Source organism: Dreissena polymorpha, chromosome 12 (assembly GCF_020536995.1).
Source record: "Dreissena polymorpha isolate Duluth1 chromosome 12, UMN_Dpol_1.0, whole genome shotgun sequence".
NCBI lineage: Eukaryota > Metazoa > Mollusca > Bivalvia > Myida > Dreissenidae > Dreissena > Dreissena polymorpha.
Window position 1 is genome coordinate 44,019,616 of NC_068366.1, and position 17,663 is coordinate 44,037,278.

A 17,663-nucleotide genomic window follows, 5' to 3' on the forward strand; every position below is an offset into this window, starting at 1 on the left:
TAAGGTGGCCGATTGCAATTGCTCTCCTGTTATCAGTTGAGCGATACGGTAGGACGAGAATGGGGCATTTATACAAATCTTACTTAGTGATTCAGGTATACGGTGATATTTTATAAATGTCATATGCACTTGAAGGGTATAGCAAATATTGCACTTTGAGGCGAATGATTGCCTGCATAGGCTGAAGGCCGAGTTTGACATTACTTTTCAAGAACGCAAGCTTTGCCGTATCTCGAAAGATGCCTATGCTGTTTATTGTATAAACCAAACATACATTTTGTATTCAACATAAAAAAACACAAATGAAACGTGAAGATTGTATTTGAACATCAAGCGATCATCAAGCGCTCATTGAATTGTTTAATATTTGTTAATAAGCGCCTTCATATTATTAGCTTAAACGGATTTTAGTGAATACCCATACCATTGCCCGCTGTAAGGGCTTTTAAAAAATTATAGCCCGATCAGGATATAAAGCGTTCAAATTTAAATGCATCTAAAATTACGCAGATATAGGCATGTGAAAATCTTACATAATAATACATCATACTTTATTAAAAACGTATAAATACGTACCTACCAAAACCTTTTTGATCGAATAAAATGAAAATTAAACAATGAGAAAAATAGACTCACATAGAAGTCCTCACATATTTTATGTGTTAAGTGATTTTAATAACACTACATGGATGCCAACATGGAAACTCTACGCTTTTAAATGTGATGTTTGGTTGAACACAGCTTTATCCCACATGTATGCACGCAATAACGAAATAATATCTCATCAGATCCAAGTACATGTATGTATGTTTCAACCTTGTTAAAAAGATTGCTTAAATTACGTCATTTGATGTTGTCTGTATTTTGTCTAAGCCATGATTTGTTTTAACTTTTAAAATAAAGACAGAATATTTCCAAATGCTGGAATAAATCGAATATCAGGGAATTGGCAAACCACTGGCTCAATGTTTCGGTTGTCTTAGCCGCGTTATAAAACTAATAAGTATTTATTACTAACGTAGTTTTCTCCATATCTGCAATTGGGTCAGGAATTTACTGGTTCACTGTTAATAATCAGTTACTTCACATACCCAACGTTTGGGTTTCTACGAAACATTACGTTATACTATGGGGTGTATACTGCTGTGTTTGTTAATCAATCGTTATTACTTAAATGACAATTTTATAAAGGCATGTTCAAGAAAAGAAATATAGTGTATCTAAATATTGCATGCAAACAATGGCAAGTCTCTAAACTTGTCAAGTATTTATCTTCGTAAAATCCCTATCCATGTGCAAACGTTCGTATAAATAAATGTTTTCTAGTGGACAAAACAAAGTTAAAAGCAGAAGTGAGAATGCTCAATGATAAGATCGTCAACCATAACGATATCGAAGATCTATCATCGGAACTGGTCTAGGCGAAATCCTATTCATTCGACCTAGAGTAAAAGATACAAAGACTTAGAGTCAATCTGAATAAACGTATCGGAAACAAAGAGTAAATTACATCGAACACTTCACAAGACGAAAATAACAACGGGCATCCGGAATCCGATAGAGAAATTGCACAGTAGACGAAATACAGCAAGGTCTTCCAGAATTGATTCGGCACACACTTCAGAAATCTACCACAAAGAAGATGACCAACCAAAGTATTTCTTTTCAAAAGTTGCCAAAATTATCTCTGCCGTCGTTCCACGGGGATATAGTAGAGTTGCAGACATTCTGGGACAGTTTCGAATGTCTTGTACACCAAAACCAGGCATTATTAGACTCGAAGAAATTTGCATATCTTCGTGCATTAGTTCATGGCGCAGCGAGTGCATGTATAGCGGGATTCCAGTTAACAAACTTGAACTATATGAAAGCCATCGAGCTACTAAAACAACGATTCGGACAGCCAGAAAAGATAGTGGAGGCGCTGATGCAATCGCTGATCCAATTAGATCCACCAAAGAACACTTCTGATAGTATTCAAGCATTTTATGATAGACTAGAGACCAGCATAAGATGATTTGAATTACTAGAAGAGTGCCAAGAGACATATGGGAATCTGTTGTTGCCTGTCATAAGAGACAAGTTACCGGCCGCAGTACGTCAAAGTATGGCACGTGATCATGGGACCAATCGCTGGACGCTTCCCGACCTTAGATGTGTCATCTAAAAAGCGATTGCCATCATGCGAGAAGGCGACACGCGGGAACGTCCGGTTTACGGCTCACATATGCCGACTGCGTCATTCCATACCGGAAGTAGGTGTCCTTGGAAAAAACTCATACCGTCACGATCAAACGAAGACATTAAACGTCGGAAGGTGACCTGTCATTTCTGCGATGGAGACCATTTTGCCACAAATTGTTACAAAACAGCCAACGACAGGGTTCAAATTATTAAACAGACGAAATAGTTTTTTTCAACTGTCTTTTAAACTCACATCAAGTATCACTGTGTAAATCCCACAACAGATGTCGCAACTGTCAACGAAAACATCATACCGCCATCTGTGAGCAGAATAATTCGAGCTCTTCCCTGAATCCCGATGTCTCTCCGTTCCAAGGCAGCGCTACGGGACATACGATTCTGCATTCTTCCACACAGGCAAGATCTAATGTTCTCCTGAAGACCGCCGTTTGCAAAGTAATTCCGATTGTATTATTGAAGCAAATATCTTGTTCGATGAAGGTGCTCAGAGATCTTTTATCATAGAGAAACTTGAGAATAAATTAAATCTTAAATTGACTGGTACAGAGACAATCTACTATGCAGCATTTGATCATTCATCTCAAAATGTGCAGATAATGAAAATCGCCACAGTGCACATTATCACTGACCGGAAGGAGCGGATCCCGATTGACGTCCTAATTACGCCCACCAAGTCGTCACGCTTCCGAACTTACAGAAAAACATCACGTCCCTATCGTACCTTCGAGGTTTAAAATTAGCACACCCAGTCACTGCTCATGAGACGTTTGATATTACAATGCTGATTGGTGCAGATGCTTACTGGAAGATAGTTCAGAATCGCGTTTTTATCGAAAACGAACCTACGGCAGTACAATCGAAACTTGGCTATCTTCTTTCTGGCTCGCTGCCAAATACAAGCGCAGGGACAATACACCATATGCTGAACGTTATGACGTCACCTTTCAACACCGTTGACATCGAGCAATTTTGGAAATTGGAGCCCATAGGCAACAAGCCGGAAGCGGAGATGACTTCCGGTCCAAAAGAACTTCAGACATATATGGATACCTGCTTATTTTACAAGAAATAACCAATACAGTGTGAAACTGCCATGGAAAAAAGACCACCAACCATTATCAACGAATTACAATGTAACCGTCAGTCATAGGCAGAACATGATAAAACGTCTAAGAACAGACATGTTCAAGAAATACGACGATATTATAAATGAACAGCGAGAACGTGGATTTATAGAAGCCGTTGACGAAAGTTTAAAGCCAGGCCAACCGGTTCACTTCACTCCACACCACAGAAAAGAATCGTTGACAACCCCGATATGAATCGTTTACGATTGTAGCTGTCGGAGATCGTCTTACGAGCCGAGCCTGAACGACTGTCTTAAATCGACTCCACCGGAACTGAACGACCAAACTGGTATTCTAATGCGCTTCCGATTAAACAAGTACGCCGTAACAACGGACATCGAAGAGGCATTCCTGCATGTTGCCCTAGATGAAAGAGATCGTGATGCTACCCGGTTCCTATGGTTACGAGATCCTCGAGATCCAGACAGTCCATTGATAACCTATCGGTTTAAAACGATGTTGTTTGGCGCAACATTCTCGCCCTTCATTTTTTGTGCGACCATCTTGAAACATCTATACAACGACAAGGACAACTGGGTGAGTGACCATGTTTGCCGCGATATATATGTTGATAACATCGTTTCCGGTTTCCAGGAGGAGAGTGACGTTGTGATATTTTATCACGATACCCGGGAATTTATGTCGTCTGCAAAATTCAATCTACGCTTCTGGAAATCCAATAGCAATATTTTGCGTGACATAGCTAGTGTTGACTGTGTACTCGACACTGATGAACAGACGAAGATTCTCGGAATGAGGTGGAACTCAGATGAGGACACATTGTGCTTTCCTCTAAAACACATTCCTGTTGTTGAAACTGTGACAAAGAGAGAAATACTACAGCATATTTCGAAAATTTACGAACCCCTTAGCATTCTTTCACCGACGACTATTTGTACAAAGGTATTGTTACAAGAACTGTGGAAAATGAAATATTTATGGGACACTCCCTTATCACGAGAGTTATACCGGAAGTGGAGCGACTTGGCATCAGACTTGAACATACTTGCTTCTTACAGAGTAAATCGTTACCTGTAAAATAACACATCATCAAGAAATTATGAACGCATTCGCGTCGCTCCTCTCAAATCCCTTTCCCTACCACGCTTGGAACTGATGTCTGGCCTCATTGGGGCGCGACTAACCAAACACGTACAAAAAGAGTTGGAGATTGAGAATGTACAACATTGGACTGACAATCAAATAGTCTTGCATTGGTAAGCTGCTACACGTGCTCTACCAAGATTTGTGAAAAACTGTGTTGCTGAAATAAGTTCAATTCTACCAAATCATGAGTGGCGATTTTGGCCTACACAAGAAAATCCCACCGACCTGATAACCCGCGGAATCTCAGCAGAGCAGTTCATGCAAAGCGATCTTTGGGTCAAAGGACCGCGTTGGGTAACGGATCCCGGAAGTTGGCCCTCATTGAAACCCAAAAACACGACTGCCTGCGTCGCAGAAACATCTTGCCATCCATCAATGCAAGCGGTTTATCAACCAGATCAACAGGAAGATCATGAGTTCAAGTGGTGATCTCGATGGCGAAATACGGTAATTTACAGTAGTTACTGCGTGTGACAGCATATGTATTAAGATTTTTATCATGAAATACAAGAACAAAAGTCAATCACAGTCTAGATCATTGACCGCATCTGAGCTACTTGATGCAGATAAAGTATGGATATCGAGTCTTCAACTCTATTCATATAAAGAAGAAATTCAATGTCTTTGAGATGGCCATTCACGAGCGACACTGGTGAAACAACTGAAATTGTTGATTGATTATAGGGGCTTACTGCGATGTGGAGGACGTATACATAATGCCCCGGTTACAGAGACTGTGAAGGTTCAGTATCTATTACCACCGAGACATGCATTCACTCGACTAGTGGTGATGGACGCTCATGAAGGAATTCTACATTCTGGTCCAAACTCGACAGTGACTTTCATACGTCAGAAATACCGGATTCCTGCAATTAGACGATGTGTACAGCATGTGGTTAAGAAATGCGTGCCATGTAGAAGAGTTGTAGGCAAGCCATACTATGCACATGATTCACCACCGTTACCCGCCGTTAGAGTGAAAGAAGCGGACCCATTCACTGTGACTGGTGTTGACTTTTCCGGAGCGTTACAGGTACGTGGTACAGACGGTCAGGGCACGAAGGCATACATTTGCCTGTTTACATGTGCTTCCACCCGTGCAGTACATCTAGAGCTGGTTCCCGATTGGTCCACAGAGACGTTCATACAATACAAAGAAGTGAAACTCCAGCTGCTGGAGCAGTGTTCTCATTATATTTATCATTATATACAATTGGTTGGTTCTTTAATTAAGCCACGTGACCAATTGCCTAAACAGCACAACACAGCACAATACAAAACAACATAAACACATATAAAAATAAAGCTGGGGTCACCGCCTTGGAACGGTCAATGCAAAGCATTGGGGGTTTAAACCGGCTTTAGAGCGCTCAACCTCACACTTAGCTCAGAAATATTCATGATACATATACAGTCAGTCAACCAGTTTAAAATCAACCGGCAAAACACGTTAATTCTTTTGACCACAATAATTTCTTTTGGAATTTAGTGTCAATGTGAGAAGATGTAAAAATAAATGGTCAAATTTATTTTGTGTGATAACAGGTTTGGCCAGACGGCATATGCAGTTTTTTGTCAAAAATAGCCAAGTTCACCCTTCGGAAAATTATTAAAAATCATTCAACTTACAGAATTAGTATTTCAAAACATTGTCATGGCATTTGTTTTCAATCGGCAAAAAGTTTATTTGAAAATAATAAAGCCTTCTATATCCATATGGACATTTAAAAACATAACTAATTCAATCAGTTCCGGTTAACTTTTTGCCGCATTTATCCCCCATGTAAGCATAATACAAAAGCTTTCTTGCTAAAACTTTGTTAATTTATTTATTTACCTAATGTATACCTAAGACACTTATCATTTTGTTTTTATTAGGTCATTATGGAAAATAAAATACAAATTAATCGGAACTGCTGATTATCCGGAACTGGTTGACAAACTGTAAGTGTAAATAAAATTTAACCTCATAGCATTGCAACTCAAATAAAACAATAATAAAAGGGAATTAAAACGCATTGAATTAAATTACCATTTAATTACTCAATGGTAGGAAAGAGACCAGAGCAACAAAGTAACAGCTTTTTGAGGAAGGATGAAATGAAACTACGAACAAGTGTCAACTACATCCCTTCTTTTTAGAAACAAATTTCAGAATATAGCATCATAAAGATAATATTTCATCATCGCGCAAATACAGGAAGAAGCAGCAATAATGGGTGTAAAAGATCCATATTACATAGCTTAGTTGTTTATTTATGTGACTGCTAAAAAACAAAAACAAAAACAAACAAGAAACACCCGTCAGAGAGAAATTATAAATAAAATGTAACGCTATAAACCCGATGACCTAGTATGTAGCCTAAACATTGAAAGTGTGTCGTATGAAGCAATATAGAAGCGATGACGTCAAAAAATCCATGTAGCCAGTAATAGTGTATAGTATGACGCAATTGATAAGTAATGACACGATGACGTGAAAAAAATCCAGGGGCAGTTCTGTAAAATAAAAAATAAAAATATTAAAGGGGTAGTACTGTAAAATCGAATTACCAATACAACCAGCATAGTTGATTAAACATTCTCTTTAAGATATTGCAAATTTGCGAATACGCTTCAAAACATCTCCATAAAATGATGGGTAGGAAATTCCATAAGTTAAATGCCATTTTAAAGAAACATTATATTTTGAAATTAAATCACCATACTTTGAGTGAAATTTAGCGAATTTACTGCGTAGGTTATGATACAAAAAACCTTGTTTTAACAATTTTTTCGTTAATATACGATTACGCTCATTAAAATCTTTAATACATGAACATGCTCTGGCATAACGTACCAACTGCGAAATGTAAATACCGTAGGATGGACCTTTAGGGATGTTACCATCTAGGAACGGAAAATTCACAACTTTAAGTTGAAGTCGTCCCGTTTGTCGTATAAACTTGTCTTAATCATATTATTATTAATAGTAAGATGTAAGTCGAAATACGCAGCCTCGTATTGGATTGACACGATCTATTTACGACTAGTTCATTCGGGTAGATTTTTTGAATATATTGTTCAAAGAATGGGTTAACAAATTAAGTATGTCATCAATGAACCTACTAGTTAGGTTAAAACGTTGAATCAAATCTAGTTGTTTAGTTTTCGATAATTCTTACATAAAATCGCTTTCATAACAATATAAAAAAGATCAGCTATGAGTGGCGCACAATTAGTACCCATAGGAACGCCGATAATTTGTTTAAATATTTTACCATTAAATTCAACGAACAAGTTATCTAGAAGAAAAGTAAGTGCTGCACAAAAGTCCAGACAAGTCCAAATGTTGTATTTATCTAATATCTGATTAGTAAAAAAAGCTGTTTTAGTGTTTAAAGAAAGATACGAACACTTCTCTCAAGCAAATGTTTTTTTTCAATCAAAAAAACAAATTTGGATTTTATTTAAGTGTGGGGAAGCGTTGTATATAGTGTATAAAAATCATATGTGCTTACTTGTGACACCTTATATTTTTTCTTTTCAATTTTATCAATAACTTCTAAGGAGTTTTTTATTGACCAAAATAGGTTTATATTACTATTTTCATAAACTTTATTACAATAATTAGCTATATTATATCTAATAGCTCTCAATGCATTAGTTAGATACACTGATATTGCTTGGTGGTACAAGACACTGAATTAGCGATAAAACGACTTTTATATGGCGTTTTATGTAATTTAGGTATCCAATAAAGTGATGGCAATTTCTTGTCAGTTTTTTTTTTAACTTTAACATTTAATTTTTTGCATTCGGCAATATGGTTGGCAATAATTGCATGAGGTTGCTTATTGTAATCACAATATGATGTAGTTTGTGAAAGTTCTGTGAAATAGTTTGAACATAAAACACTCGTCATATTATTACAACATTATAAGTAGCCTTATCTGCAGGAACTATGACGAATTTAGATTGTAATTCGTCAAGCAATTTACAGAGACTTTGTTTATTAAATTTAGGTGAATGTGGTAAGGCCAAAGGATTTGTATTACCAAAATGTATCTTATTCATGGCCATACATAATACGTTGGTTTTCCATTCATTGAGTGCAGTAATTTCGACATTTTCCTTCCTGCACCATTTAGTACAATATGCCTGTGAGGATGTTTCGATTTTCTTAATGCAGTCATAAAATTCAACAGGAATAGGCAATCTATAATTAGGGCCTCTGCGTAGTAAATTTCATAGGTTTTTGTTTTGAATGAAGTTAAGGTCTCCAGTAATAAAATGTCCAGCTGGACTATATATATATATATATTAAACTAGAACAGTCACATGATGTAGGACAATTTTTTATTACATTAACATCTGTGGAAATAGAATTATAATTAAACACGATACTTCTAACAGGTTCACTTTATTTGTAGCAAAAAGTGGTGATTCAGTATTGCGGAAAGGGTGTATCAACCGAGGCACATTTTTATCATTGAATATTTAAGGAAGGTCAATTAAATCAAGACCTTTGTTACAAAACTCAATTTTGATACGATTTCTAGTTTTGTTATGTGCACTTTCAATTAAGGGTTCAATATAATAGTCAGTGAAAGATTCATTAATACAAGCATATTCATACAGTGGGTCAGATCGAATGAAAATAAGTTTACATTCCTTATCAATATGCGCCAAAGAAGAAATAGAAAGAGAGCAAAGTGCACTTGGTAATTTATATTTACCCCCATTTTGCAATAATGTGTAAGCCTATCGCAGATTCTGTAATCGACGCTCAGTACCGCGAATTATGATTTCAGACAATAGAACAACATTTGTAGGTGAAGCGAACCTATTAAAGAATCTTTTCGCGTCCGAGAAAATATATACAGAACTTACCATAAGAGGAACAGAGTGGCGCTTCATCATCAAACGTGCTCCATGGTATGGAGGCTGGTGTGAGCGTTTGATTGGGTTAACGAAAACGTCTATCAATAAAGTCCTAGGACGCTCTTACGTTGACTACCATACGTTATCAACTGGGATCACGGAAATAGAAGCTGTTATAAACGATCGACCTCTAACCTACATCAGCACCGCGGAGAGTGACTTGCAGCCGCTGACCCCTTCTCATCTTGTTTCCAGTCACCGAATCACAGTGCTACCCCACAGCCGTGAAGTGCATTTGGATTCTTAAAATATCATCACCAGAGAGAACATTTTCAAACGAGAATGCAGCAAAAACTAATCGACGATTTCCGCTGCAGATGGAGAAGAGAATACCATACAACTTTATGCGAAAACCAGCGGATTTCCGGGCGTAATGAGCGGACGATTAAAGTCGGTGACATCGTCATGGTACACGATGAAGGTTAACGGTCATAAAGGAAAATGGCAAGGGTCGAGGCGCTCATCCAAGGCAACGACGGACGAGTACGAGCCGCAAACATTCGGACTGACGGGGGAATTACGAATTGCCCAATAACCAAACTATATCCATTGGAGGTCGGAGACAACACAGTGCCATACATTGACTGATAAATGTTGTAGCGAAAGACAATAATCGTGCTTAGAACGTTTTGTTTAAAATGCATTTTCGTCCCTGATTTATATTAATGTTGAATTATAAAATTATTTATTTAAGGCTTCGATATTTTAAGTTCATATTGTTGGATTTCTACGTGTTTATTCACATTTTGTGGCCCAGAGTTTGTTGAGAATTTGTACATGTTACGACGCTTTTGAGCCATTGCGCGGAACGTCACGTGATGTTAACGTCAAATCAGTGAGTACGTTGTTTTTTGATACATGTAGAGTTAAATAGATTCAGAACTAGACACTTCTTCCTTTTATACGATCACAAGACAATCGTACTTAAGAGCGAACTGACCTGAAACGCGTGGTACTAACCTTAGTTGTTCGCAAGCGAACAACTACAAAAGAGAAAGGTATCGTAAAAAGAGGTTTAACAAGGAAGGTTTGAACAAGATAATTATTATATCCCATTTCTATATCGACATTGATGGTATAACACCCCATGGAATAAACTAGCCTATATCCCACCTTGTTGAATAAACCTGTCGCGTGCACGGACTACTTTTGTTTACCACTAAATGATTTTCATAAGAAATCGCTAACGTAGAGTCGAGTAAATTTAGCTTTAACTCTATACGACCTCCAATCTTTCGATCTTGTCAAGGGACATAATTTTTCGCCATCCGTATAATGAATCAGCTGATTGATGGCGTCATATAATGACATAGTCAGTGCGTAATTTTCCTCATATATGATGTCATCTTTTGGTGTACACGAAACTAATATGCGAGTGTCTGGGAATAAAACATTAAAGATGTGTTTACTTTTTATGTGTTAATGTATCATGGATGTTATTATGAAAACGTACATATTCTATGAACTACTTACCTCGGATGGAACCGGTGAGGCGAAGGATTTAGATCCACATGTAGATCTAGCTTATTCATGTTATTGATTTTCAGAATATGCGTGCCTATTTGGATGTGAAGTTGTGTGTGTAGAACATACTGATGGGTGAGTATTTTGGCTCAGTATTCCATTTGTTTTGCTTTTGGATGTAAGTTAATGTAAGGGTATTTTCTTTCATGAATACATTTTGTCTTTGCTATTTTATCAAAGAAAGTCTATTTAGTAAGAATTTCCCGTTTGCAACAAGTGTTTCAAAGCTTATTAGAATTTTTACGGATTATCTTGTGTGTGGGTCACAAACGGGATGTGAAGGCTAGATCTAGCCGCCATCACAATCTGCAGCGTCCATGAAAAAATCAGGTGAGTATAGTTTTTTGATAATTTATGTTTAGAACGACTCTGTGTGTAAATCTTCATCATTTTGCCAGAATCAATCTCCGCCATATTGGAATTTGATAAAACAAAGTTAAACATAAGCACCGCATAACGGGTGCCAACGCTCGGCTGCGGTTGCAGTTTTGAATAAATGAAAGATTGTCAGATTTTTTTTAGAGGTCACAGTGACCTTGACCTTTGACCTAGTGACCCAAAAATGTGTGTGGCGTTTAGAACTCATCAAGGTGCATCTACATATGAAATTTCAAAGTTGTAGGTGGAGGCACTTTGATTTTAGAGCCAATGTTAAGGTTTTAGCACGGCGGATGGCAGACGCATGACGGCAGACGCCGGACGGCAGACGCCAGACGGCGGACAACGAGCTGGCTATGACAATACCTCGGGTTTTCTCCAAAAACAGCCGAGCTAATAAAATGAATTATATTAAAGTAAAATCTTCTGTTCGCGGTCGTAATGTGTTACAATTTACATGCTGCGTAAAACTGAATCGAGGCATATGGTGATAGTTTTTCTCGTTTTACAGTCTTTGTGTGAAATTTTGTAAGACTATTTTGCGAACCACAACAAATACATTCTATATCACTACGCATGGTTACATTCGACATATATATATTTTAAGCGCTTTTAAGAATGAATTGAAATTATTGTTAAGGTTATTAGATCTTTTTATGTTAAATGTCACGTTGAAAACAAAATCAATGGGATAAATAGAATACAAGGATTAGCGTTGAATAGAGAGAAGTTTATGTTGCTCGGCTCAAACATCGAAAGCGCTCGCCAAGGCTTGCGCTCCCGGTGTTCTAAGCCTTGCAACAAAAATTTCTCTCTATTCAACGCTAATCTAGTATTCTCTATGAATCTCTATGATACAGAGCAGGTTCGAAATAACTAGCAATAATGGTAATACGTACTTTTTTCTGTTTTAAAGTTGGACTGACTTTATGTTAAATCATTTTACTGAGGCAACCGCATTCATGCACAGCCACATTCATTCATGCACAATCGCATTCATTTAAGAAATAAATTACCACTCAGGTTAATTGATTGACTGGTATTTCGCTGTTTGTTATAGGGTTCCACTTACTCAATGAAACAACGACGCATCAACGCGTTGCTAAGTTAGAAGTAAGTATTGACATATTTTAAGCGCAATCATTCGCGTTTATCCATGCCAAAATAATGCTTCTTATTCACTGTGAAAATTGAAGTATTGGCCTCAGTAACAGGATGTTCATGATTTTTTTTCCTTTGACAAAATCCAAAACATATGCTCACGCGAACGGTAAACAGTATAAATCAAAGCATGGATGAATTACATTATGGCAATTGGTATCTCAATTTCCGTTCTTTTCGTTCACTGATTCGTATATATTCTAACATATTATAAATTTGAACATATTATCCATCTGAAATCGACAAGTTTTATCGATCAGAGTTCATTTATTAATATAAAACAATGCATATTTCTACACAAGTTCATGATTATGTGTAAGTTGATGTGCGTCCGCACGTTTTGATACGCTGCTTTGCGCTCGATTAAAATCTGTAAACGAAATTACAATTTCAGTTGCCTAGACCTGACACGGTCTGACACTGTAATCTCCAGTTCAGATAGGTCGATGACAGTGTGACGATAAGGTCTCAACTCAATACGATCACCACACTCGGGGAACCCGCATTAGTACATTCTTGCAGATGAAACGGTAAGATGATACGTTACCCTGCGCTTATCAAGGATCAATACTCTGCAACACGCTACGATACGAATATGATTGCAATATCTTTCATGATTTAAACAATTGACATCTCGTTACCTGTCAATCAAACTCTGATCTTAATATCGATCGCTCAATCATCGATCGATAAATCAGGGAACCAGTTGCTATCGATGTGTCCGTCTTTTACCCCGAGTAGCTGAATGTGGATTTTTACAAAATGTTTCTACGAGTTTCGTTTATTTTAATTAAAAAAAGATTAAACGGCGTCAATGTGTTTAATTTTACGTGGATAAACGATATCTAGAATAATTAGTTGTCGGCACCGTTAACTGTCTTATACGAGTGGCAGCTTTTATAAGTAGGAATACCAAAATTCCCGTTATAGAATGCAATTTATTTAAAAAAAATCATCAAACCATTTTTACAGCATTTCAAACTATAAAGATTGATTTATGTTATATGAGAAATGTAACATATGCTTTATATCATCTTTATTTGTAATGACATGGCAGATGTCAGTACCCGCTTCGCTGAGAGTTACATATCAAAATCGCTGGTACTCGTTTCGGAAAGGGGAACGATAATGCTGCGTTCAAATGTCAATTAATAATGACTATGGATGCCATTGGAGGAAGGATAATTATTGATGAATGTCATCTTAGCAGTGTTTATAATTATAGCCACAAGATGATCAAATGATACACATATAGCCCGAATGACAATCGCTTCTTTAAATAGATCGCAACATTTCGTAACATACTGTTACGTTTTTCTTGCATATATCGAGCTCAATAAACACGCATAGAACGATCGAATAGCTATTTATTTGCGCGTTTCCACGATACATCACTATTTGATACGATAACCCTCATTAAAATTAAAAGCAGTTGATTATATAATCGTGTTTTAACCGTTTATAAAATGTCCACGATTAACACTATTTACAATATTTAATTCAAGATCGTATAATACCCGCAAAGATCTGATAAGATCACCACGATGTCTACGATTAAAGGGGCCTTTTCACGATTTGGTAAATTGACAAAATATTTTTTTTTCAGATTCGCACATTTTCGTTGTAGTTTGTGATATTTGTGAGGAAACCGTAATAATGAAAATTTACCATGCTTTAAAATAACCATTATATGCATCTTTTGACGATTAAAAATCTGAAAATTATAAAGCGTTGCCACGCGAAACGATTGAATAATCTGAAGAGTTCTGTTGTTTTTGTTATGCTTTGTGATACTGCGAGGATTGCTTATTTAAAGTATAAAATACATCACTGATTGAGCATGGATGGCTGAGTGGTCTAAGCGATGGACTTTTAAAGCTTCCTCAAACATAGACGAATCCATATGACGAAGCCTGGCGAAAAGGGTAAATTTCTGAACTCTAGCGAATTCTTGCCGATTTTTTTTTTTAATTTGTTGCATTGTGCAATATTATAACGAAAGGTGAACGTAGAGGAACTATTTGGTGAGAATGATTTACGAAATGTGACGAACAGTTGCTGCAATTCGCTACAAAGCGTTAGGTCGCGCAAATAATATTCGTTATTTTGGTTAGCGATTAGGAATTATTAAGAACGTAAAGATACGAATGTAAGCGCAACCATGCGCATACCTGCGCATACCGCCAAATATTTCCGAAATGGTGTTTCTGCATCCGGGCGTTTTGATATAGACTAACTTTTTTCCGACTCGACAGTATTGCTGTGACTACTGATTCTGTGGAGAATGCAGCATGTCTTTACAATCAGCCTTACTGTGGATGGGCTGTGGTTCATCTTTGTAAGAAGTATCTGAAATTACATATGACCAGTATTATTATGTGTTAAAAGTTAACTTGAACACTCTTTTATAAATGATATTGTGTTTTGAAAAGGGGTATTGCAGTAAAGTTCCGCTATTAAGACCACTTCGAATATTACACATGGTTAATTTATGAAGGAAAATGGTCCGATATAAAGACCACTTCGCTATCGAGACCACTATTTTGCCTGGTCTTAATAGCGGAACTTTACTGCACCTGGAATCGGTTGGCCAAAATCTCAAATGCATTTTCTGATACTCTCCTAGCCCTGGATAACCGGTAGTTCAGGATTCTATCGTCTGTTGTCAGGACTCTATGTCCTTTGGGTTTCTGCATGTTCTCGCGAAGGCTGAAAGCGTCATCTCCAACCAAGAAATAGGGCATGTCGACGGTGTCATTTGGAAAGGGCTGTGGGTCTGGAAATCAAATGGAACCATCCTGCATCGACTCCAGGAATTCTGATTCATTATTAATCTTGGCATCTCCACTTGAACCGTATCCCGAAATACAAACGGATAAGAAATTGTCAGTATACAACTGTACATTGAAAACAGCACTAAATGTATATAATTTATGTAATTACAAAATAATGCAGTTAAATTTATATAGACTAATACTCACCACCCAGATCACACCATACGAACTTGTAGTCCGAGTCGACAATGGCCAGTACGATTATGCTGAAGAATCCCTTATAATTATAATATAAGGAACCAGAGCTGGCAGGCTTTCTGATAGCTATGTGCTTGCCATCAATAGCAGCAACGCAATTTGAAAAGTTCCAATTCTTGAGGAAACCATCAGCCAGTTGTCTCCATTCTTCAGGTGTGGAGGGGGCTGTCATAACCTCATCAACATATTCGTCACATGTAGCATGACACACGTCTCTGACTAGTACAGAGAGGGTATTCTCAGCGACCCGCAAGGAAGACTGCATGTCTGAGTACGTGACATCAGAAACCAGTTGACGTAGTGTGGCAGCTTACTTTAGCCCTGGATCCAAGGGCACCCTGTACCGAGTGTGTTGCTTCACGAGGCGATGACGAACCCTTCCCAAAATTTCATCGTTCATTTCAGTAGGCATGCGGAGGAATTTCTTAAATGTTCCAGGATCGTCTTTTCTGAGCTCAACCATGAGCTGATCATAGATGCCAAATTGGCGCCGTCTCCCGGGATGCAGCCATGTTCTTCTCCAGATATTACGTGCTCTGGCTCCTCTTCTCCACCTTAGTCGGCCTCTGAGAAACCGGTGTATGTTTAGTTGTTGCTGGACTACTTCTTTATTGGCCATAGCAGCAACATACTGCAGTTTCAGGCGTTTTATATCTTCCATTTTGACGAAATTTGAAGCAATAATGATACCTTCAACATTATATATATGAAATATAGGCATATGTCTGCAAAATCTACTAAAACAATGAGGAGCTCTTTTATTCGGATGGATTCGCATATATTCGCTTATCGTAGTTACCCTTCGGATTGATTCGTATACGAGCGTTTACCGTTCGTTTTCTGAACGTTAACTTATCGTTATAAATCTCTTAAATGCGTCGGATTTGATTCGCTACAATACGCAAATTATCGCTATAGTTCGTAAAAGTTCGCAAGCTATCGCAAAGATTCGTTTTCGGATCGTCCTCTTTCGCTTGATTTGCAAATCAAGTAATCACGATATGCAAATTAGCTGAGAGCTGCGACCTCTAACGCCAGTTGACGAACGCTATGCGAAGACTTTCCGATCGGCTAACGCATTGAAACGAATTTTAACGAACGATAGACGTAACTTTTATTCGCCAACAATTTTTCAACATGTTTAATTTTTTTTCCGACGAACAAAATTAATCGCAACGTACGCAAAAGCTCAAAAACGATGTGCGACGTACATATACAAATAAGAACGAATTTTGCTGAAGTCTTATTCGCCAGTACACGCAAGTTGACGATGTGTGAGGAGGCTTTTACTCCAGGGGTCAGTGGTACTAGCCCAGTTGAGGTTACTTTTTTCTTTCTTTAAATTTATTCTTGTTTTTTTTTACTAGCGCTTTTTAGAGCATGTTTACATTGATCAATATACAGCATTTAATGACAAGCTTCAATACATGCCAACATCTGTGATGGTGAGTACTTAACTAAAACTAAAAAGTAACCTTCTAAACAGAAACACACTTTTTCCTTTATGTAGACACACATTTTCGATTTCGGATGATTAAGTTACTGATTTTAATAATCTTAATTGATTGGTTCAATCTGCCATTGACTTTAATAAGCCAAGTCATTTAAAATAAACAAATTTAACACCTTCTCCCTCAAAATGTTATGTTTTGACGAATCCAACGTTTGTTTTATTGCGCCTCGAGTTGCTTTTAAGCCACATATATTGTTTGGATCTGCATTCGGCATTTTCATATATTCAGTTGAAAACATAAAGGTAGACTGTCTCCTGATATAATTGTGTGTGACTTCTTACAAACATCCCTCTTTCCAAATCGTGTACATAGCGCCAAGAGTTTAAATTGTAAACTTGCAGACAATCCTATGGCAAGCGAAATGCACATTAATTCCTTAAACCACGGTTTAACAGTTAACTATATAGTTAAGAGACTTTGAACCCGGGTTCAAAGTGCCGTTTGCACATTAAATCCTTAAACCCGAGTTCAAGAATTTGAACTGCAGTTCAAAGTCTCTTAACTCTATAGTTAAGAGAGGACCAATGAAATCGCGGCATTTACCTTCTATATATAGCTAATTGTGGTTTAAGCTCCGCTGATTGGTTGTCTCTGAATTATGTAGATAAGAGATTTGTATCTATTTTTAGACATTCTTTGAACTGCGGTTCAAACTCTTGAACTCGGGTTTAAGGATTTAATGTGCAAACGGC

The 17,663-nt window shown here is 37.4% G+C and overlaps 1 protein-coding gene across 1 annotated transcript; it reads right to left on the minus strand.

The window, feature by feature from the left end:
- Window positions 1-14,657: 14,657 nt before the first annotated feature.
- LOC127852560 (putative nuclease HARBI1) lies at window positions 14,658-15,722 on the minus strand. The gene is made up of 3 exons (XM_052386514.1): window positions 15,407-15,722; window positions 15,002-15,201; window positions 14,658-14,774 (listed from the first exon to the last, which is right to left on the minus strand). The coding sequence occupies exons 1-3, from the start codon at window positions 15,720-15,722 to the stop codon at window positions 14,658-14,660; spliced, it is 633 nt and encodes a 210-aa protein (XP_052242474.1).
- Window positions 15,723-17,663: the final 1,941 nt, after the last annotated feature.

What these genes read in the sequence shown, in the direction of transcription:
- LOC127852560 (XM_052386514.1), bottom strand. Translation starts at nt 15,722, where the DNA reads ATGCAGTCTTCCTTGCGGGTCGCTGAGAATACCCTCTCTGTACTAGTC. An exon ending in CGTATGGTGTGATCTGGGTG is followed by an intron (nt 15,202 to 15,406) that starts GTGAGTATTAGT and finishes TTTGATTTCCAG; the next exon opens with ACCCACAGCCCTTTCCAAAT. An exon ending in TTTTGGCCAACCGATTCCAG is followed by an intron (nt 14,775 to 15,001) that starts GTGCAGTAAAGT and finishes ATGTAATTTCAG; the next exon opens with ATACTTCTTACAAAGATGAA.